The sequence below is a fragment of the Myotis yumanensis genome, unplaced genomic scaffold (genome assembly GCF_028538775.1).
Source record: "Myotis yumanensis isolate MYYU_CA2020_CCGP unplaced genomic scaffold, mMyoYum1.0.hap1 SCAF_2, whole genome shotgun sequence".
Taxonomy (NCBI): domain Eukaryota; kingdom Metazoa; phylum Chordata; class Mammalia; order Chiroptera; family Vespertilionidae; genus Myotis; species Myotis yumanensis.
Genome location: NW_027223753.1, coordinates 197,754,177 through 197,776,731, shown reverse-complemented (window position 1 = coordinate 197,776,731; position 22,555 = coordinate 197,754,177). Strand labels below are relative to the sequence as shown.

The following is a 22,555-nucleotide window of genomic DNA, read 5'->3' as shown; positions in this document are numbered from 1 at the left end:
TTATTAAATAAATCATAAAGTAAGAGAAAATATGGCCAGCGTGACTCAGTTGGTTGAGTGTTGTTCCAAGCACCAAGAGGTCACCAGTTCGATTCCCGATCAGGGCACATACCTGGGTTGCCGGCTTGATCCCCAGTAGGGGGTGTGCAAGAGACAGCCGACTGACAGTTCTCTCTTACCAATATTTCTCTTTCCCTCTCCCTTCCCCTCTCTCTAAAATAAATAAAAACCTATTATAAAAAATAAAAGAAACTCTGCTCTCAACTACATTCTGAATTAATCTTGAAATCCTCTTTGTCCTTATATTTTCACTCAACAGGCATAAATAAGCTACACAATTTGGCCTCTGGACAACCTTAGCGCATCTGTTCAAATCAAGATATCTACTCTTAATCAGCAACAGTCAATGCATCCTTTCTTTCCCACAGAAGATGTGATATTCTGCCTTTCTCTATCTCTAGAATATCCACAAATCACACAATTTTATCATTTAACTAGAGGCCCGGTGCATGAGCGTCTGGCATGAAAGGGCAAGTCCCAGCTGACCTCTGGTCCTGGGAAGCACCTGAGCCCCAAGGAGCGCCCCTCCGCCTGAGTCATCGGGCACCCCGGCAAGCTCCCTCAGTGCCTGAGAACCGGGTGGCTGCCCAGCTCCCTGCCGCTGCCGCCACTGGTCACCATCTGTGGGGTGATCAATGGGGTGATCGCGCCCCGCTTGCACCTGCCTTGGCCTGGCACCGCAAGCTCACCTGCTCCACCATTCTGTCGCGGTCCCACTCTGATTGGGGCCCACCGGGGCTGGCAGTGCCTCTGCCAACGCCCGCCATGATCAGCACACTCATAGTGAGCAGTCGAACTCCCGGTTGAGGGGACAATTTGCATATTAGGCTTTTATTATATAGGAGGAGGAGGAAGGATAGGAAGGGACCTTAAAATATCTTGCCTAGCACAAAAATATTGGGAGGTGGTGGGAATTCAGGACAATTTCAGTTCCTATCACAATCCTGTCTTTAAAATGTTTAATATCATATAACTTTTGAGGGGGTTTAATGTGGTCATCTGTAAAAGGCAAGCTCTGGACTAAATGGTAGAGAAGAAACTTTATACTTCTAACCACTGTGTCATAAAAGACATTTCCCTAAACTGGCCTAGTAAAGTTAAACTTCTTTTGTCATTTGCATTACCATTTTCAAATATTTTTTCTCCTCACCATATAAGCTGCTGTAAATGAGCTAGGCTATTGTAATTATGTGTAATTCCATTCCTGTTGCTTTTCTCTACAATATGAGGGGGAAAAATTCTCAGAGGAAGGCCTGTTGAGGAATCTCACTAATCTATACCATGCAACTACCTCTAAATATAATATTACTGCCCTAGCTAGTTTGGCTCAGTGGATGGAGCATTGGCCTGTGGACTGAAGGGTCCTGGGTTCGATTCCGGTCAAGAGCACATGCCCGGGTTGCGGGTTCCATCCCCAGTAGGGGGCATGCAGGAGGTAGCCGATCAATGATTCTCTCTCATCACTGATATTTCTCTCACTCCCTTTCCCTTCCTCTCTGAAATCAATAAAAATATATTAAAAAATATATATATATATACGCATATATGTATATGTATATATATACATGACATATATATACATATATGTATATGTATATATATACATGAGAAGTAAAAGTTTTTCCCACGGCTTGCTTCCCATTACCTGCATTTCAATATACCGAAGGTCAGTTTTTTTCTTTTGTAAATCTTCCAATAACTGTTGGTCTAAGTTTACATCTGGTTCATTTTCTTGCAAGAGATATTCAGAATCTCGGTCAATATATTTGTCCCTGATTCTGAATGTCTTCTTTTCTTGATTCATCAATTTTTTCTCCTGGTCCTCCAATTTCTTCTCTGAGTTTGGTTTGTTGTCGGCAGGAGGTTCAGAACCATACCTATTTGGACAAAATAAAAAAATGACTAAAGGGTTAAATAACTACTCAAGCCTGGAAAGAAAACAATATGCTGTTTAATTATTTCAAAATCACCAAAAATCAAAAGCTTTTATTCTTTTCTCTGAGTAGAGCAATTATGAACAAACTTAGATTCTTAAAATTTTTCCTCCCTACAACTAGATAATGCCAGATAAGGTATTCCTTGTGGTAATAATAAAAAAATCGACATAAGTCATTCCTCCATTGCAATGGCTTAGTGAGCCTTGTTGTTTTTACAATTTTATTTCTTCCTGCCACCTTTTCTGAGCTATAAATGGGATGCTGTATTACAGTCCCAGAAAATTTTTCACTAATCTCCTCTCTAAATGATAGTTTCTGTGGTTTTCTTAAAACAGCATCACTTTTTGCAGATCCCCCCCCACAGGAAAATTTTGGAAATACAAAAATGATGGGAACATTAAGTAACAACTTGATAAATCTCATATGAACATAGACTATTCCTACCACTTAGCTTTCCTGTAGAATACGCTATTTTTATTTATTTAATCTTTCATAAAATCTCCATCTACTTAAGAAAAATGACTTTGAGACTAAATTTCACTTATTAGAGAGTCTAAAGATGGAATTTCTATTATCATTTTTTCCCTAGCCAATGCTATGAAAGAAGTGTCACTCTCTGCCCATTTTTTAAAAGAACACTTTTTGTTTTACCCATGATCTTCAGGAGCAAACCAGGATATCTGTGCTTCTGAATCTTTGTCACTCTTAGCTTGGACAGAATGTAGTAGCTGCACAATTTGTTCTTCTCGATGTTCATCCATATGCACTACGGCTCTCTATTTTGTGCAAAGAAAAAGCATCCTCATCAACATGAGAAAGCATATATAAAATTATTTGATACAAAAATACAGGCAAATATATGTTCAACAAACACATGTAAGAGAAAGTTAATGTTACCAGTACCACACTTGTCTTCTTACCCAAATCCAATTCCTAGACCTAATATGTTAACATTTTTGTATCTATCCTTCAAGATCCCTATTATATATGTACAAAATTAGCTCTAGTGTAACTGGGTAAAAATGCATATTTATGTTCCTTCCTAAAACTTGGGTTCCCTTACCTTCTACCCTCACATATTATGATTTTGTTCCCTACCTTAAATTTTCAGATACCCATAATTGAAGTTAATGAAACCCAATACTTTGTTTAAAAACAAACACTAAGTTAAAAATTGGAAATACTAGTTTGGTTGCAATGAGAATTTTAAGAGCATTTTAAAGTTCTTACATAAAAAGAGGAATAAATTGGGCTCAGAGAAAATATATAAAACGATCAGTGCTCATGAGATGATGATCCAATATGGCAAATGATGCACTTTCCTCATAGAATGAGAATTATTAAAACACACACACACGCACGCACGCACACACGCACACCACACACAGCAGAGGCCTGGCTGATGTGGCTCAATTGGTTGAGTATTTTCCCATGCACCAAGAGGATCCATTCCAGGTCAGGGCACATGCTGGGTTCAGGCTTGATCCCCAGTAGGGGCAGCTGATTGATGTTTTTTTCTCTCTCTCTCCCTTCCTCTCTCTCTAAAAATCAGTAAAAAACGTATTAAAAAAAAACCACAGTAGAGAAAACATTACACTATTTTATTGGGAGAGAATACATGGAAGATATTACTCTGTACAAAGTTAGAAAAAGAACTTTTAAAAACTGTTCTTTTATAACTGCAAATTATAATTAGTTGAATTAAAAGTAAACCCAGTAGTTAAAAGAGTGGGTAGATTTTTGTCTTCGAGTGTGCACACAGTAAAGATGGCCAAGGTATTAAATGAAAAAAAGCCAGTTGTAGAAAATGTGCAATAGGATCTTGTTTTGGTTACTATTAATTTTTTAAACAAGTTATTCACTTTATAGTCTACACTTTTTGCAGTATTTTTTCCAGATATATTTCTGGCACATGGTAGATGTTTCAGAGAAGTCTGTCCAAAGAATGGATAAATGGTTGAATCCTTTAAAATGAGAATATGTAACATTTGGATTAAAACCATTTTTCTCTTTAAGAAAATAAACATGTACACAAAAAGAATACAATGAGATATTTGGGGAATTCCAGAAGATCTGACTAATAACTTATTAAAGGGTTAATAAAAGCATAATTATGCTCAGACAATTAAACATTTTAATACTGCAAAACCCTGGCTAACAGAAAAGCCTTAGAGAATTACGAGCTGCAGCAAAACCTAATTATTGACAAACACTAAACCCCCAAAGTTTGTCTGTTTTTCTTAACTGTGCAGCATAAATCTTTTTATAATGGTTTATATAATGGACTAATGTATCTTTTCTTCTATAGGGTATGTCCACTAAAACTGGTTTCTCCTGGATTCTGCCCTATGCACCTTTATCTTTGCTGATTTTAATCTGTAATAATTTGCTGTAAAAACAAAAGTAAAACTCACTGTGAGCTCGCCAGCTTTTCAGAGTTTTGTGATTCCTACTAGTGAATCATGGTACCTGAGTGTGGTCTTGGCCACCCCCAACACACAGATTCATTATTAGAATATTTCCCCCTATGGTTTAAATTTTGAAATGTCTTTGACATATATTAACATTTATTGCTCCATGAACTACATTAGATGGTTACTGATTACTATGTCTTTTCTTGACAGAAATTTAAGAATCTACAGCAATACTTTAATTAAAGACTCCACTAGGAAGGAAGCCCCAAGACATAGTCTTCTCAAATAAAGCTTTCTTAATTTTTATACCCTTCCCAACTACATCAAGGGCTCAAAGCCATTGTTTCTTTCATTCATTTTCAAAATGGCAAAGAGATTATGTAATGTCTACCAGAAGAACGATTTCTTCCCAACTGAAACTCATTCACAGTAAAGCATTTCTTAAACCAACTAGAACTTTACATTTTGAAGCTTTTACCTCTAATAGAACAAAGGTTCACCTCCTCACCTTGTTACATGAGTTTAAGATAGTCACAAAGAGGCGAGATGATTGCAAAATGAAATAACCCCTGAAAACATAATTGATACTTTTTAGTAAGAACACAATTTACCTTTTTAAAAACTATGTTTTCATTAACTTTTAGAAAGAGGAAGGAAGAGAAAGAGAGAACCATGGACTGGCTGCCTCCTACCAGAGATAGAGTCCGCAACCCAGGCATGTGCCCTGTCCAGGAATTTAACCAACAACCTTTTGGTGCATGGTATGAAGCTCAACCAACTAAACCACACTGGCCGGGGAAAAATTTACATATTTTATAAATTAATTTTAATGAGGTTCTCCGCCCAATGAGGGCCCAGAGGTTACAAGCAGTTGAGAATTGGTTTGTAAGCTGCGTCCTTCCTAACCTTCCAGTCCCATCACTCTTCACTTTATCTCACCCCTGTCTGGAAACTCTCACACACATTTTGTTTATGACTATTTGATTTGATTTTTTAAACATTACCCCTCTCCGTCCCCAGACATCTTCAAATAGTTATCTTTCTCCTGGCAAAAGAGACCCTCAATAGTGTCCAGCAAAGTGGCTATGTCTACTTCACCAGCTTCTAATTATCTGCAACTATTTCAAACTTTCTCCTTTCTGTGACACACCAATACCACCTTCCTGTTCACCCTCATAATTTCACACACAGTATTCACAAAGAAAACAAAAAGTCCTCAATTGCTTGCAATCAAACCTAAACCCAACACTACCAGAACCCATCATTTATTCTTTTCCTTCCTGTTAAAATGGAAGAGTCCATTTTCCTGCTTAAAGTTAATTTCTCCACCTAAACCCTGCAGCTCAATTCCGTTCACCTCAGGGCTATCTCCTATTTTTGAGGTTTATCTTCCTTTCCTAAATCTCTCACCCTCTAGTAGTCATTAGGCTATTGATCAATATTCTGGTTTGCTAGTTTCTAGATATATGATAGGATTGCATTTTCCCAGCCCTGAGTTAAGCACGGCCATGATTTACTGGCCAGAGAAATGTGAATGGGAGTCTCCAAGAATCAGGGGTGATTTACTGTGCTCCCTCCTGGCTGTCAGCAAAACCAGCTAAATGGGTGGAGGCGGAAGGAGCCTCATTCTCATAATGAAAACTCTCAACCGTACTCCCATGGTCAAGTAATATGAGTAGAAAAACAAACCTCTGCTGTTATGAGCCGCTGATCTGGGGGCGGTTTACTGCTACGACATGATTTGGCCCACTCTGATATACGTTCCCTCTCCACTGACCCCCATCACAGCATCAGTACCTGAACAATGTCAAATCTCTTCACTTTTAAAACAAAAACAATCGCCGAGGAGGCCAGGAACAGAGAATAAAATAGGGGCTTGACCTATGGTAATTGTTGTGATTTGACTTGGGACATATTAAGAAGGCAGAACAGACAGATTTGCTGAAATGAAAGAGAAAAGTCACAGATCAGCCCCATTTTGGCCATGGCAGGTGAATAAGTGGTAGTGACATTTACAAAAATAGGAAGGTTTGGGGAGGGGTTGGAAATCAAGAGTTCCCCTGATAACGGTCCACAGCACAACTGGTTTCAGGTGGAAGTAGTGATGAACAATTATTCCTGATTTCACTTTTCATCCGTTTCGGTCTTATTCCCCCAACTAGACCCTAAGTTACTTGGATATCTTATTTCTTCAGGTCCCCATAGCAACATGCATAACACCTTGCGTGAAAACAGGGGTAAACAGAACTTGGCAACGAGTCTTTAGGAAGTTACTGCGGGTTTGTGGCCGTTTTAATACTAAAAATGAAAGCTGGACTATTCTGCCGAACGACGACACGCCAAATCGTACCTGGCAGCTTTTGCTCCCCGCAAACCTGTACCTAATGCAGAATGGTCGCTAATTCAGAGCGCATCGGGCAAAAATCTTAAATAGAAGCGACCATAATTCTCCTAAGGGAAAGGGTGGAAATCTTAGTAAAAGTGACCATAATTATTCTAAGGGAAAGGGCGGCCACAGACACTATGACAGTGACATCCCAAGGCAGCCCGTCTCGGCTGGAGCCTGGAATGAACATTGGCTTTGTCCCCCGTGCTCCGGCCGAGCACACACGCAGCCCACAACCATCTCAGCTGCTTCAGGTCAGAGGCGCTTGGCTAACGTTAAGCCACAGGGTATCCTCCAGAGGAAGCTCTAGCCTAGCTCCTTTGCACTTCATATTCTCTCCACAGAGCACTGACACCGGTTAAGGAACCAAGTTAAGAAACAAAGAAAGTTAGGGGCGGCGGGAGAGAACAGTACCGCTATCCGGCCTCACGCCCTGCCTGGCCCCGCCGCGTCTCCGATTACCTCCTGCCTCTCGGCTTCCTTGTTCTTCTGCCCCTGCTTCTTCGCGTACCACAAGCCGATATCGCGGCCTTTCAGGTGCCCGGGATGTCGGCCTCGGCCTCCGCGACCACCCCCGCCGCCGCCTCCGGAGCTTCGACTCCCCCCATGGCCCCCTCCGTGGCTTCCTCCGTAGCCCCCGCCGGAGCCGCGGGGTCCACCGTCGCGGCCTCCACCGTCGCGGCCCCAGCTCTGATGGTAGTCATAGCTCATGGTCCCGGCGGACTACAACGCGTGAGAACCTGCAACCGATAGAAATGGCGACCGGGACCGGAAGCGAATGCACGTCCACTTCCGCTTTGCTTCCGGCGCCCGGCGCGAGAAGGCGGGCCCTTTAGCGTCACAAGCAGCCATTTCCGGCGACGTCACCGGCAAGCGGGAGGTTGGCTCAAGTGAAGTCCTATGTGATGTTCCCTCCGTTGGTCGTTTACCTGTGAGTCCCTGGAGGGAGAGCAAGCAAAAGGCTACAAGGTTTTTTGCCCCCTACGTCCAACAAGTGAGGAAATGGGTTTTGCTTCCATGTTCTTCATGGTAAAATCTGGAGTTTGCGTCCAATTGGGCCCTGGATAGTGAATATGGATTGACACTAAAAGGACCAGTGGGACGATGCATTCTCTCCTAAAAGTCCCTAAAGCAGCGGTTCTCAATCTGTGGGTCGTGACCCCTTTGGCAGTCAAATGACCCTTTCAAAGGGGTCGCCTAAGACCATTGGAAAACACATATATAATTACATATTGTTTTTGTGATTAATCTCTATGCTTTAATTATGTTCAATTTGTAATAATGAAAATACATCCTGCATAACAGATATTTACATTATGATTCATAACAGTAGCAAAATTATGAATCAGTTATGAAGTAGCAACGAAAATAATTTTATGGTTGGGGGTCACCACGACATGAGGAACTGTATTAAAGGGTCACGGCGTTAGGAAGGTTGAGAACCACTGCCCTAAAGAAATGAAATGAGTTCACCTTTTTCTAGTGCAGTGGTTCTCAACCTTGGCTGCACATTAGAATCACCTGGGAATCTTTTTAAAATCCTGATTTCTGGGCCTCATCCTCCAGAAATTCTGTTTGTTATGGGGTGGGCCACAACATTAGTAACAAAGACACAGAATTTCCGGAGGATGAGGCCCAGGAATCAGGATTTTAAAAAGATTCCCAGGTGATTCTAATGTGCAGCCAAGGTTGAGAACCACTGTTCTAGTGCTACGTCTTGGAAACTGCCTGGCACCTGTTTCAAATATTTAATTACGTATAAAAACGTCCCTGCCTTTCTAAAAGGATTATCACTACTACCTTTATCCAACAGCATGAGATGAGCATGTTCAGTACAGAGCAGTTAGGCAATTAAACATCATTTGAAGTTTCATAAGTTCATATGAAGTTCTTTGTTGTTGATTGACCAGGCCACTAAGTGTCTAGCTATTCTTGAATAATCAACGAACTGAGACACACAGGCGTGGATGCTCACAAAGAGTTAATCGGTTTATTTGCACATTTTACTGATTTAAAGGCACTGAGGATACTCACTGAATAAGGGAAGTAGGGCATCAGCTTTCGTTTTGTGCCATCTTGAGAAAGTAAAGGCTAAAGAAATTAGTGTGCAGTGAATTAAGAAAGAAAATGCTATATGCTGGGAAGGGTTGCAGAATACTGCCTCTGTGGCATAAAACATATTTTAAGAAGATAGATTTGATTTCCTGAAATTGCTTATCTGCCTAAAAGCAGAGCCTCCCCCAAAGAACTCAATTTTCATAAATCCCTTCCCGGTGGGGAGGAACCAGGGAAGACTAACTCCTACCACTGGAGGCTATAAAGTCAGCAACACACCTAAACAGACATTCTCAAAAAACTATCATATCTTCCATCTTCTCTCATAATGCCCATTTCTCTTTCCTAAAAGTCCTGTGCTTTCCCATAAGAACCTTTTCTTCCTCTTCTTCCTCTGTTAAAATGCCATTAAGCCCCAAGTTCTAATTCCTTTCTTGAGTCATATTTTTCTTTGAATTCATTTAGGTGTGACTAAATCTTGTCTGTCCTCTTGCTTATTTGTCTGTTGTCGGTTTAATTTGCAGGCCCCAAGAACTAAACCTATGAGGATAGAAGAAAAGTTTTTCTTCCCCAACAGCCATTAAATGTTATAGAAAAAAAGAATTTAATTTAGGAAGTGGGTAAGTCCTTTCTAAAGAATGAGAGGTTAAGTAGTGAATTGCTAGATAAGTAGACTTTTACCAGACTAATGATGAGGGGAGAGATTATTATAGGTGGAGGGAACAATATGTGTGAAGAGAGATGGTAAAGCATTTGGGAGTGAGAAAACTCTACACTGAAACTTAAACACTGATGGAGAAGGTCAAAAATCTTATGTGGCATATAAAATCATGGAGGACCTTATATACCACATGAATAGCAAGAGTTCACTTTGAGTAGGGGAGTGATTACTTTGGCTCCTTTGAGTAGAAAGGAATGGAGGAGACAGGAGTGGATGAAGAAAGACTAGTTAGCAGGCTGTGATATAGAGAGGCAAGAAGGGATGACAGAGAAAGATAGGATGTGGTAAGGATTGGAATTAAGAGATAATGGGAGATAATATTGTTAAGATTTGATAATTTATTGAATTTGGAAAAAAAGGGTCAGGTGACTTTTGAGTTTAAGATTTGAAAGTCTATCAAATGAGGCAGTACTATATCCTGAAATGAGAAACAGAATTTTTTTTTTGGTTGGGGAAAGGGTTGAGTTAATGTGTTTAAATAATGTATGTAGAATTTGAGGAGCCTATGAAACATACAAATTGAGATGTCTAGAAAGCAGTTGGTTATGTGAGTTTAAAGTGCAGAGAAAACAGACTAATATTACACATATGGGAGTTTTGGGCAAATATTAAGACCATAGGAATTAATAGTTTCAATTAAAGTACCCATTGGGCATGCCTGATATGACAATATGTGAATTATTCAATACATAAGATTAGCTAGGCATCTTGGAGATGGTAGGGAGAAAGAGTGTGGACTTTGAGGTGAGAGAGTGTTATGGACTGAATGTGTTCCCTCAAAACTCATATGTTGAAGCCCTAACCCCAGTATGACTATTTGGAGATGTGGCCTCTAAGGAAGTAATTAAGTTATATCATAAAGGTGGGACCCCCCCCCCACAATCAGATAGGATTAGTGTCCTTTTAAGAAAAGACAACAGACAGCTTGCTCACTCTTTCCTCGAAAGGTCATGTGAGGGCAGAGGCTGTCTCCCAATCAGGAAGAGAGCTTTCACCGGGAATCAACCTGCTGACATCTTGATCTTAGACTTCCCAGCCTCCAGAACTGTGAGAAATAATTTTCTGTTGTTTATGTCACTGAGGCTTAAACCTGCGGTACTTTTTATGGCAGTCTGAGCAGAATAATACAGAGTGTAGGAAAAAACTAGCATTTATTGGTTGCTTAGCATTTGCTAGGGAGTTGGCTAGGCGGTGCACATTGATCATCAGCAGAAAAATGACCCCCAAAGATGGTCAATCATAATTTCTGGAATCTGCAAATTTAAAGTTGCTAATCAGCCAGGCCGGCATGGCTCAGTGGTTGAGTGTGGACCTATGAACGAGGAGGTCATGGTTTGATTCCCCATCAGGGCACATGGCCTGGTTGTGGGCTGGATCCCCAGGTGTGGGGCGTGCAGGAGACAGCCAATCAATGATTCTCTCTCATCATTGATGTTTCTACCTCTCTCTCTCCTTCTCCCTTCCTCTCTGAAATCAATACAAATATATTTTTAAAAAACAAATAAAATTGCTAATCAGCTGACCTTAAAATGGGGATATTATCCTGGATTATCTGGATGAGCTCAGTAGTTACGAATCCTTCAAAGTGGAAGAGGGAGGCAAAAGAGAAGTTCATAGTGATGTGATATGAGGATTCAGCCAAGTGTTGGTGGCTTTGACGATGGAGGGAGGGGACTATGAGCCAAGGAATGCAGATAGCTTGTAGAACAAAAAAATGAAAAAAATGAAGGGATCTCCCTTAGGGCCTCCAGAAGGAATACCCTGACAACGCCAGTGAGGACCCTTGTCAAAATTTCTATGCTACGTGATGGCAAACAAGTAAGTTGTGTTAGTTTAGATTATGAGTTTGTGGTAATTTACTATAGCAGCAATAGAAAAGTAATGACAGTTCATATTTCACACAATCCTCATGAAAACCCCAGAGAGAAGTTGTGCTAATTCTTTTTGCTGATGAATTGTATTATTTATCTTCACCTCATGTTTGTTGATTAGCAAATTACTAATTTTTCCTGATGTCTTCAGCATGTAGTACAGTATTCATTGAAGTTGTTGCTTTAGGCAGACACTTAACACAAATGTTGTAGTAAAAATCTGCACAAAAGGGTGATTTTCGAGAAAGATATTGGTCAGAAGAAAAGTGTCTTTTGTTCCTTGGTTGTTGTTTTTCCTGCCTTGGTTGGAACCACAGGAATTCTTAGGTTAACTAATGTCAGAAAACAAATGGTGTGATTGGTTCATTATAATTTTCATGGCTACTCTTACTGGTGCTTTGCCATTTGTGTGCTCTGGGCAGGTTAAATGTTGTCTCTCTCAAATGTCCTGTCCATTGATTTGTTTTCAAACCCACAGTGCTTGATATTAACTTCCACAGGCATCCACCTCCTAGTCCAGTCACCTCTAATATGCAGCAAGGTTGAGCCACATCAAAGCACACCACTGTGAGAAACTATTACAGTTTTCCCAACCTCCGGGAATCTCCTATTCTTCATCTTCTTTACCCCAACCCTGCGAAACAACTCTTGTGTCCTTTGTCATGGGTCTAATATTCCTGAAGGCCTGGGCAGGGATTTTTTTAGTGTTCCCTTGGAAAATGTAACTCTTAATTGATTCTTACTTCCTCTTGAGGTGGGAAGACAAGGGGATATGCTGATATAAGTAATCTTAGACCTCTATAGAATATAAAGATGTGGCTGTGTGAGGATGGGAAAGGGGAGAAAATGTTTGTTTCTCCCTTATATCAGGAAGGATATGGAAGAACTTATTATATAACTCAATAGAGTGTCTTTTCATTTAACATTTTTTAACTCAAATTGGAAAAGTTTGGTTATACTGAAAATGAATTTGTAGAGAATGACTCTTCTTGACTATAAGTTATAGTAAAATCACAAATTTATTGAAAATACAACAGAGATGGTCAAAGAAAATGTGGGGTGGGGGATTCTCTTAATTTCCTTCTTGCTAGACAAGAAGGAAATAGAGGGAACATCATAAAATTACCAACTCTTTTTTTTTTGTTTTGTTTTAAGTAATTATGAAGTTGCTCTCTCTCTTAGGCCTTTTTTACTCCTTCTTTCCTCTCTGCAGTGGGATGATAGTTTGGGGCCTGAATCATTTGCAAACATCTTCATGCAAACATCTCGTGGTTGATGCTGGTTTGGAGCTGGACACTAGGCTGCTTATGGGCTGGAATTCCTACATGTAGCCTCTCATCTTGGTTTCTATGTGTGGCACAGTTTCATCCTCCTCCCAGAATAGCAGCTGGGTTCCAAGAGTAAGTGTCACAAAGCAGACTGACATATTGATTAACTGGCCTCAGAAGTCATGTCCGCTATACTATATTATTTGCATCAGTTATAGATGTACACCCACGTAAAAGGGCAGTGAGGCTTCACCATGCTATGGGAGGAGAACCAAGGTCACACTATGAGAAAAGCATGTGGGATGGGAGATATTGTGCCCATCTTTGGAAGATACAATCTGCTATACATCCTCATTCAGGCCTTCTGCAAACGCATGTTACACCACCATTATGAGAATTTTATAGACTTCTCGTGTTGCATCACAAGCACTCCTACTGTTGTCCATGTTATAACCAGGAGTAGGAAAAGGAATGATAAGTAGCATTTAATGAGTGCTTATTTTATGTCAGGTAAATAGGCAGGTACTATTTTTTTCTCTCTCTTTTACTGTAGTTAGGCCAAGAAACTCAAGGAACAGAAAGACTAAAAACAATGAGACAATTCCAAGGAAAGAATACCACTATTACTGATACAGTTCATAAGAAATAATGCAGTCTTATGAAAGTTAATAAAAATTAGGTATCTACACATTACTTATGCCTCCTTGATTTATAAAGCTTCTATTTTCAATAATCAAAACCTCAATTTACCTATTTATCGAAAATATTTTTAAAACTAGAGGCCTGATGCACAAAATTCATGCAAGAGTAGGTCTTCCTTCCCCCAGCTGCTGGCACCAGCTTTCCTCTGGCACCCAGGACCTGGGTTTCTCTTGCAGCCCCAGCTTTGTCTGGAAGGTCATCTGAAAGGACGTCTGGTCTAATTAGCATAGTATGCTTTTATTATTATAGAAACTAAATGGATATATTTTTAATCCTACCCCCATAAGCCAAGTTCCCCAATAGACATTACACAATTATAACTCCAGGGAGGTGACAGAGTGAAGTTTGCCTTAAGAAAGGTGATATGAAGAAATGGAAATCTCTGTCACATAGCAAGTCGAAGAACAAGAAGACCTTATTATTGTAGGATAATGTGGAGGACATATGGGGGAGAAAGAAGGGAAGATGTGTTTGTATTATGAATTCCTTTTCCCATTTCAGCTTGCCACATTTCCTGCTTAGAGCTTTGCAATCAGACCATATTTTTAATGTATTTATATGTGTGTATGTATATATATATACATAATCATATAATATAATATATAATCATAATCATATAATCTCTGGTTATAGATTTCAGTATGTCCAAGCTAAAGAGAAAAATTACTCACTGAAACCTTGTATTCCCCTGTAATTCTAGATTTTACTTTTTTATTATCTCAAATTGATCTGTCCTCCTGTATGTCTGTTCCTACTACCAGCTTCTCTTGCCTTACTTACCTTTGGGGAGGCTTTTTCCTGGTCTTAATACTAAAATTTGTGAGCATTGAGGTCTCTTGATTCAAGAATATGAAGTCTTTGCTAGGCCCAAATCCATTAAGGATATCCTTCTTGAATGAAGAAAAGAATCATGTAATCACAGTAGGTTTTTGTTTAGCCTTCATTTAGTATCTTAGTATGGCTAAAAGGTTTTAGAGATCATCTAATCTTTCTGGGCTCACTTCACCCCTAATCTTTCTAACATATACTCTAGAATAAACTGAGTTCTGGAGAGTTTAAGTGTGGTCAAACAGTGGTAAAGTCAGAATCAGAGATTGAAATTAATCCTTCTGATACCTAACCCCGTGTTCTTTCCACTGTACAAGCAAGATAGTTATACACATTGAGGCCGGGAATGCTATCCATGACTCCATGTGGAGAGGACAACAGAAGCTTCACATTTAGACTTTTTCTAGAATTCTGCTGTGTGTGCTTCTTCTCTTGATTAATTTTAATCTGTATTCTTGCCATGCAGTACTCCATAACTGTGAGTGTACAGTTTTCAGTGAGTTCTGTGAGTCCTTCTGGTGAAGTATTGAGACTGATAGTGGTTTGCGGAACATTCTGAACTCACAATTGGTGTCAGAAGTGAGTAAAGTTCTGTGTGGACTATGTTGTCTAAATTTGCAGTTGGCTTAAACACACAGTATACTTATATTTGGATTGTTTTTGTTCACAGTTATACTCCTAATTATCTAGAACAAAATCTAGCATGTAATAGGCATTCATTCAATATTACAATTAATAAATGATTGGAAGACGCTGACTAGTATGAGAAATTAAGAGACTGCTTATGAAATGCAATACTACAGAACCATGTTGAGAAAAGCTTCCAAATAATGCAAACCGGGTCTCTTTTTTATTATATTGTGAGTAATACCGTGATGTTTGCTGTCTTCAAAATGGTTACCTCTGTCAGTCACAACTCTTGGAAGTCTTTTGGATTATTTATTATGTGTTTATATTATTACTAGGGAGTTTTAGAGATTAAGTCTTTTCAGTTTATATGAGTTACCACCAGATGGTGATATTTTTATTAGGTAAGTAGCTTTTGTCTGTAGATATATAATTTATAGAAAAAAGAGACAACTTATATGAAATGTAATATTTATTACTAAGAAGAACAATAGAATAATGCAAGGGTAAGATATTTAAATATAGCATAAAATATCTATAAAGGTGATATAGCATTTCTTATTAAATCAGGAACACATTTTTATAGTCACAATGACCTTAAAGTGTAAGTGGATTTTACACTGATGTAGCTGAACCTTCTCCTCTCTGATTAAGGCTGGGAGGAGGAATCACTCAAGCTTAGGCACAGCCCCTATAGAGGGTTTTTGTAGATTCAACCACTGTTGGGTTGGAGTTTGATGTGTTATAGGTTACTAATGTGATACTGATTAGCCTTCCAAGCTGTGGCTTTGGGCTAAATTATCCTGGTATAGTGTCAATACAGCAGAGCATTTAAGTGTATCCATGGTGTGGTTAATTCAACAACCAAGTTGTTTTTGTTTTTCAGTTGCCACAGCATAGGCCCAATTACAGCGGGGGTGGGGGGTGGGGGCTGGGAGGTGGGGGGTGGGGAGGATGGGAACACTGAAGGGAAAAAAGGTATTACTATTTTCCAATTAAATTCTCGTGCTCTTTAAATATTGGTTTTCATTAATCTTGAAATATGTACCTAACAATCATTTAATAAAATATATTGAATTGTTTCTTTGCTTGAGATACCCATATCTTTGAGAAAGAAAGTAAAAAGCACCTAAAGTTGGAATATTATTTGAACTAAAATTTTCTGTGCTTTAAAAATGGCTAAGAAAGTTTGTCAAATCTGCAGCTTTAGAAACAGACACTTTTGTTTTGGACTTAGAGGATTTTTCTCTACTTTACCCAGAAATTTTGTTAGTCTAATTGGGTGTACCTCACAGAAATTAATTTGGCAGTTTTTCCTCAATTTCCATTCAATTAAAGTGAACAGTTCTAGAAATGATGAAGTTTATATTTACAACCTTTCCTAATAATGTTTCAGTTAAAGACTATTTGTAGTTCCACTTGTAACACATAAAGTATTTGTTTTAAGGGCAGTCTTGACATACTGAAAAGATGAAAAGAAAACACTGTTATATTAAAGAGAGAAAGAAAATTTAAAAATTCAGTAAACAATTTGTATTTTTATAGAAATGAAGGAAACAACTATTTACGGACTAGGGACATGCATGGTTTGAAGTTGGAAGTTAATTTGCAATTTTATACAAGAATATATTTTCTAGACATCAGTGCAAAGTTAAAGCTGTAACTATAATAAGCTTGCTTTGCTAATCACATTTCGGCAAGCCTCTTCCAACACAACTCAAGAGTTTTGCTACATTTCTTTCATTCCCCAAATGTCTTTTTCCCCCTTGCAGTTTAAAGCCCAACATTATGTGTAGAAACATGCATGGGAACAGTATACTCATTAAGCTTATATAATTTTTTGTTTACTCTGATGTTGACAAACATTGGCAAAACATTAATAAACTAGGCCAAGATTTGATTTAGAAAAGATTTTTAGAAATTGGATAAGAAACAAATCTTTTAATTAGCACAGTGTGTGATCATTAAAGTGACACATCAAAAGCACTTAAATGTTTGCACTATTTCCAGCTGTTTGCAGTACAAATAAGTAACTAGTATATCTGTAAAGCTTATGTAAACCAACAAATGAAAAAGGAAATCAAAGAGCCTTAGAACAAAGGTGTTAGTTTAGCGGGGTGAAGTTGAGGCACCATTCTTGCCTGTACTAGACCAAGTGGTCACTAGCTACCCTTGCTTTCTTCCTCTCTTTTCCTGTAAGCTTGATTTAGCAACTGGATTTCCTCTTGGTAGCCGTCCCTCTCTTGATGCTGCCTTTTACTGTTCTGCCTGTGTGCTTCAACGGTATCTGGGATGGAGATGTTGATATTACCATCAGGATTACTTGTGGGTAAAAAGAGAGAATACGAGGCTGTTTCTCCTAAGTCACATGAAACAAATCTGTTTTCTTTCCGTGAATAGCGTAGGGATGGAGATCTGACCTGTGTGGAGGACTGGCTGATGTTGCTAATGATCGACACAGTGTCCAAGGCCTCTTCATTATCACAGATTTCAAGAACCTCCAAATGTATTTTTACACTGGTGTCCGCAAATGTGGATGGAGAATCTTCTGAGTTTGGTTCATGGCCAACACTTTTGGATCGATAGACTTCTATTTTCTTAGAGGCTGGGGTTATTTTCTGTCCTTCTGTGCTTACCTCATAGGTAGAAAGAGATAGTGTTTTCCCTGTAGGGGCCTGGAGAGACACCATCCCCTGGAATGCACACAAGGGAATGGCAAGGCCACCACCGGAACGCTGGGGACAAAAACAAAATAGTGATTATTGCAAACTAGTTTCTGAGATTAGGCCATTTAGAAAGTCGTTTTATTCATCAAAATGGTAATTTTTTGCTAATAGAGATCTATTTCCCTAGAAGCCTTTTACAGATAATGGCTTTAAATTCTTCCATCATGCAGTTTGTTCTAGGTCAAATACAACATCTAAATGAGGGCAGTCAGGAACCTTTCTTTGAGGATATGGGAGATATTTCTATTGCCGAAAACAAAATTTGTGTATTGATGGGCAGCAGTAGATGTTTTCAAGAGAAGAATATGAGCATAAAATTAAATGCAATTTATAATCTAGAATTGCTTTTATGTTTTTGCTGCATAGTCAGTAACATTGAGAAGTTTGCATAGATTGAAAGCACCCCAGTCCCCCTTAGAATGCCAGAGAGAACTATGATTCAGGTTAGGTACAAAAAATATTTCAATGGTTAGGTTTGCGCACACAAAAGAGGAACCAAGTTTCACCGAAACTGTGCTACAGTATGCTTATTTTTCCACAGAGAAATCACAGTCGTTTAAGTAAACCCAGTGATCAGGAACTCCCCCAATATCTCTGCAAAAACTTGCCTAAAAATTTAAACCTTTTTATATTTAAAAATTTGTGTATTAAACTTTTTTAAAAATTGTACTCACCATTGAGAAATATTTAAGAAATGAAGAAAATACCAAATTTTATGATAGTCTGTACTTTATGTTGTTGATTCATACCTTTATTCTTTTAATGGGCTCCTTTTTTGATTACATGTTACTCTCAGAAGAAGATATGCCAAACTTCTAGAGCAGAGGTTCTCAAACCTAGGTCTCTAGATCAAGCATCATCAGTATCACCTTGTAACTTGTAAGAAATGTGATTTTTGAGCTCCATTCCACAACTACTTAATTAGGAACTCTGAGGGTGGAGCTCAGCAATCTATATTTTATTTAATTAATTAATTGATTTTTTTGTTAATCCTCACCTGAGAATATTTTTTCCATTGAATTTTAGAGAGAGTGGAAGGGAAGAAGGGAGAGAGAGAGAAAAACAAACAAACATTGATCAATCTGTACTTTAAATAAGCCTTCCAGGTGATTCTGTTGCATGCTGAGGCTTGGGATCCATTACTGTAACTAAAGAAATGACATAGCCCTTCATTCATTCAAAAAGAAGGGGCTATGGGATGGTTAACCTATACTTTTATACATGTGTCACCTGTAAAGCCTGGAGAAACTAACTGAGGAGTGTTAAGAGTGTTGGCTGAAGAGTGTTTTTCCAGTAGGGGAATTAGCATGAAGGCTCATGGTGTTTTGCCAATTTAGGATGATCAGTCTCCCCAGTGTGTCTGTGACTGTCCCAGTTTTAGCACTGAAATTCCAGTATCCCAGGAAATCTCTCTATCCCAAAGAAACCAGAATGGTTGGTCACCCTGTTAGCCATGGGCATTTTGTATATGGACCTAAGAGTGGCTAGAGAAAGTCCAGGACCAGGGTCCTGCTATTGGTGAATAGTTTGGATTCTCATCTACTTGGAGAATTTTTACAGGAGGATGCCTCATGCCATCATGCCTCACTCCTTGAATTTAGGGACCATGAAAAGTACAGTCTAGGACATGTGAGACATGTCACTAGGCTTTCCGTTATTCCCTATGGAGAAATCTTGAGCTCTGTTTATCTATCAGGAAACCTGGGAACCTAACTCGAGGGCCTTGTCCTTTCATAAACTTTGAAATCTTACACTGTAAAGATCAGTTTACCCTTCTGCTGAGGCAAAGAACTTCACCGACTTCACATGTGTGATGGTGACTGAAGCAGGAGAGACAGAGGGACAATTCTTAGGTTCATTGCAGTACCAGAGAATTGTTTGAGTGGCAACAACTTTTGGCAAAGGAGAAGTGACTTTTATTTATTTACTTTATACATTCATTCATGAAACATTTGCTGAGTACCTATTATGTGCACTATCCTGAATTTAAATTGGTTGTACAGATATACTATAAACTATACATATAATACATATCCTATATAATAAAAGCCTAATATGCAAATTGTCCCCTTGACTGGGAGTTCAGCCAGGGGGCAGGGATGGCTGCAGTGTTGGCAGGTGGCCGGGGAGAGCCCCCCCCCCCCTCGCTGGCAGGCGACAGCCGCTAGGGACCCTACCCATGCAGGAATTTCATGCACTGGGCCTCTATATAAAGATTTACTATACTTGATTCAAAGACTTCACAGGTAATTGGGTGAGATAGACGTGAAGAAACAAAATAAAACTTTAAGTTCTATTAGAGATAGGAACCAAGTTTTGTGGGTTTAAGTAAGACATGACAGCATCTGCTGGAAGATTTCATATAGGGTGGTATTTGAAATGGATATTAAAAATCAAGAAAAGATTTAGGCCCTGTCTGGGTAGCTCAGTTTCTTAAAGCGCTGTCCTAAAATTCCAAGGTTGTGGGTTGGATTCCCGGTCAGGGCACATACAAGAAGCAACTAATGAATGTTTATAAATAAGTGGAACAATAAATTGATATTTCTCTCTCACTCTCCCTTTCCTCTTTCTCTCTAAAATCAATCAATACATAAACATTAAAAAAGAAAAAAAGATGCCCTGGCTGGTTTTCTCAGTGGTTAGAGCGTCGGTCTGCAGACTGAAGAGTCCCAGGTTCGATTCCAGTCAAGGGCATGTGCCTTGGTTGCGGGCACATCCCCGGTGGGGGTTGTGCAGGAGGCAGCTGATCGATGTTTCTCTCTCATCGCTGTTTCTGGCTCTCTATCTCTTTCCCTTCCTCTCTGTAAAAAATCAATAAAATATATTTTTTTAAAAAGAAAACAAAAAAAAAGATTTATAGTTTTAAATTTACAGTTTTAAAAGCCATTCTTTCTGAGTAATAAGTCATAAGTTAAAGGGCCAACTTAAAGGTTTTCCATCCTGAGAAAACCTTTGTCATCAAAGTCAGAAATTTCTGTTTTTTTAAAAAATCAAAATTGACAGACATTTATATAATCAGAAAATCTGACTGTCATTTAATAATGTGAATTATAAATACCCCGCACAGCCTTCTTTATTCTGAAAGCTAGTTAACCTGAAAGCTGAACTTCCTTACATTACAATTTATTGGAAGAAGATGAAAAAAACGCTACATCAGAACTTAAAAAATTGTTTATAAGTTTTCTCGTTGATATAGAATGTTGCATAAACAGAGTCCTATGGATTATTATATTTTAAAAAAGAAAAATGTGCCCAGCCATTGTGGCTCAGTGGTTGAGTGTTGACCTCCCAGGAGGTCAGGGTTTGATTCCCAGTTAGGGCACATGTTCAGGTTGCAGGTTCCATCCCCACTAAGGGGCCTGCAGGAGGTAGCCAATCAATGATTTTCTGTCATCATTGATGTTTTTCTCTCTCCCTTTCCTTTCCTCTCTGAAGTCAATAAAAATATATTTAAAAAGAAAAAAGAAAAATGTGATGAGAAAACTGAGTTACCAGTGCCCAGCAGTATTGGCACATCTATTTTAAAAGCACATTTGTTAGAGCATCAATAGCATAACATGTCTTTATACCATATACCAACTTGAATCACTGATGAGCAGTTAATATAAAAGCAAATGTGATAAATAATTTTTGTGTGTGTCTGGTTTTATACATCCACATAATGCACATTTTAGTAACTCTCCCTTGCTAAACCTTATCTTTCAATGAACAAACAAGCTTTACTGAGTTATCAAATGACAGCTCATTAAAATTGGTATTTGAGAGTTGCATAGTGCCAGCGTTTTGCTAAGTATGAAGTCTCATTATTCTGAAATAGCACACTAAGTCTTTTGTTATCAAAATTATTTTGTGACTTCTTTTTTTTTCATGCATGTTTATAATAGCTGAATATATGTGCTGACACATGTGTATATATCTGTACATGTAACACACTAGTAACATGAATATGAAATATACATATATTTTTCTGCAAATACTGAAACATTCTGATTTAAAATGATGGTCTCCATTTGAGAGTCATAAAAGTAAAAACACAGAGACAGATTATATAGAAACAGTTCTGAGCATATATCTTTATACTATTAATCCAAAACTGGCAAGTTAGTTTTAGCAAAATAGTACATTCACTTAAGGCTAATTCAGTAGTTTTAATTTTATTGATTATGAAAGTATTTAATGTTTAAGTTGTTTTGGTTTTAGATTTATGTAAGAAGTACTAGCGTAAGGTTTATGCCAAATTTTGTTTGTATGTCTTTAATCAAAATCAAAAATTTGATTCAACAAGTTCATAAAAAATATTTTCTTTAAAAGAGACTATTATTTAAGTTAGAGAAACATTGCGTTAGTGGAGGGAAAATAGGAGCCTGGACTAAGGGAGTAGTAATAGGGATAGAGATTCAGGGAAGGACCTGATAGAATTTGAGTAAAATCAGCAGAATTTTCCACCTCTTTTAGGATATGGAGGGAGGGCTAAAATGGAGAGAAATCAGAAGCTGTGAGAACAGACATTCAATTACTATTAAGTGCTAGCACTGGGCTAGCTGGTAGGCCTGTAGCAAGAATGAAGAGGCTTTCAGGTCTTAAGAGCCCATAGAATACAGAAATAACGAAGCTCGCAAACAATTACATTTTCCTGTGATGATTCATGCTACAGTAGATCCAAGCTGAAAAATTGTGAGAATGTGGAATAATAGCACTTAACTGAGGTGGAGGGAGGGAAAAGGAGGTCTAAGAATCCTTCCCAGAGCAGAGCTCAATTTTTATAGATGAGTAAAAATACCATTTTAAGTTATAAATGTAAATAGTAAAATAATATTAATAGTATGATCCAGTTTTCTTGTAGAAAAACACCTACCAGAAATGAATCCAGTAAATTATATGTTTACAAGCATAAAAAAAATAGATACACAGGCATACACATACACATATTGTAGGCATAGGAAAAGGTTTGAAAAAACTT

General features: G+C 38.5%; 2 protein-coding genes and 1 long non-coding RNA gene across 4 annotated transcripts in view; 1 reads left to right on the top strand and 2 right to left on the bottom strand.

The window, feature by feature from the left end:
• The window catches only part of DHX36 (DEAH-box helicase 36), a 44,551-nt gene extending 36,997 nt beyond the window's left edge, over positions 1-7,554 (bottom strand). Inside the window, exons 1-3 of one of the 2 annotated variants that reach the window (XM_070406946.1) lie at positions 7,260-7,554; positions 2,649-2,773; positions 1,706-1,937 (exon numbers count right to left, since the gene is read on the bottom strand). In XM_070406946.1, coding sequence (XP_070263047.1) covers positions 1,706-1,937; positions 2,649-2,773; positions 7,260-7,508 — 606 coding nt within the window. In that variant the 5' untranslated portion in view covers positions 7,509-7,554. The remainder of the gene's footprint in view (positions 1-1,705; positions 1,938-2,648; positions 2,774-7,259) is intronic. The other variant, XM_070406947.1, reaches the window with a different exon arrangement.
• Positions 7,555-7,655: 101 nt separating this feature from the next.
• LOC139002292 (uncharacterized) overlaps positions 7,656-22,555 on the top strand; it is a 118,792-nt gene continuing 103,892 nt past the window's right edge. Inside the window, exon 1 of the long non-coding RNA XR_011470138.1 lies at positions 7,656-7,728. This is a non-coding gene — a long non-coding RNA (uncharacterized lncRNA). The remainder of the gene's footprint in view (positions 7,729-22,555) is intronic.
• Positions 15,431-22,555, bottom strand: part of GPR149 (G protein-coupled receptor 149) — a 50,209-nt gene continuing 43,084 nt past the window's right edge. The window contains exon 4 of the mRNA XM_070403656.1: positions 15,431-17,604. Coding sequence (XP_070259757.1) covers positions 17,032-17,604 — 573 coding nt within the window. The 3' untranslated portion in view covers positions 15,431-17,031. The remainder of the gene's footprint in view (positions 17,605-22,555) is intronic.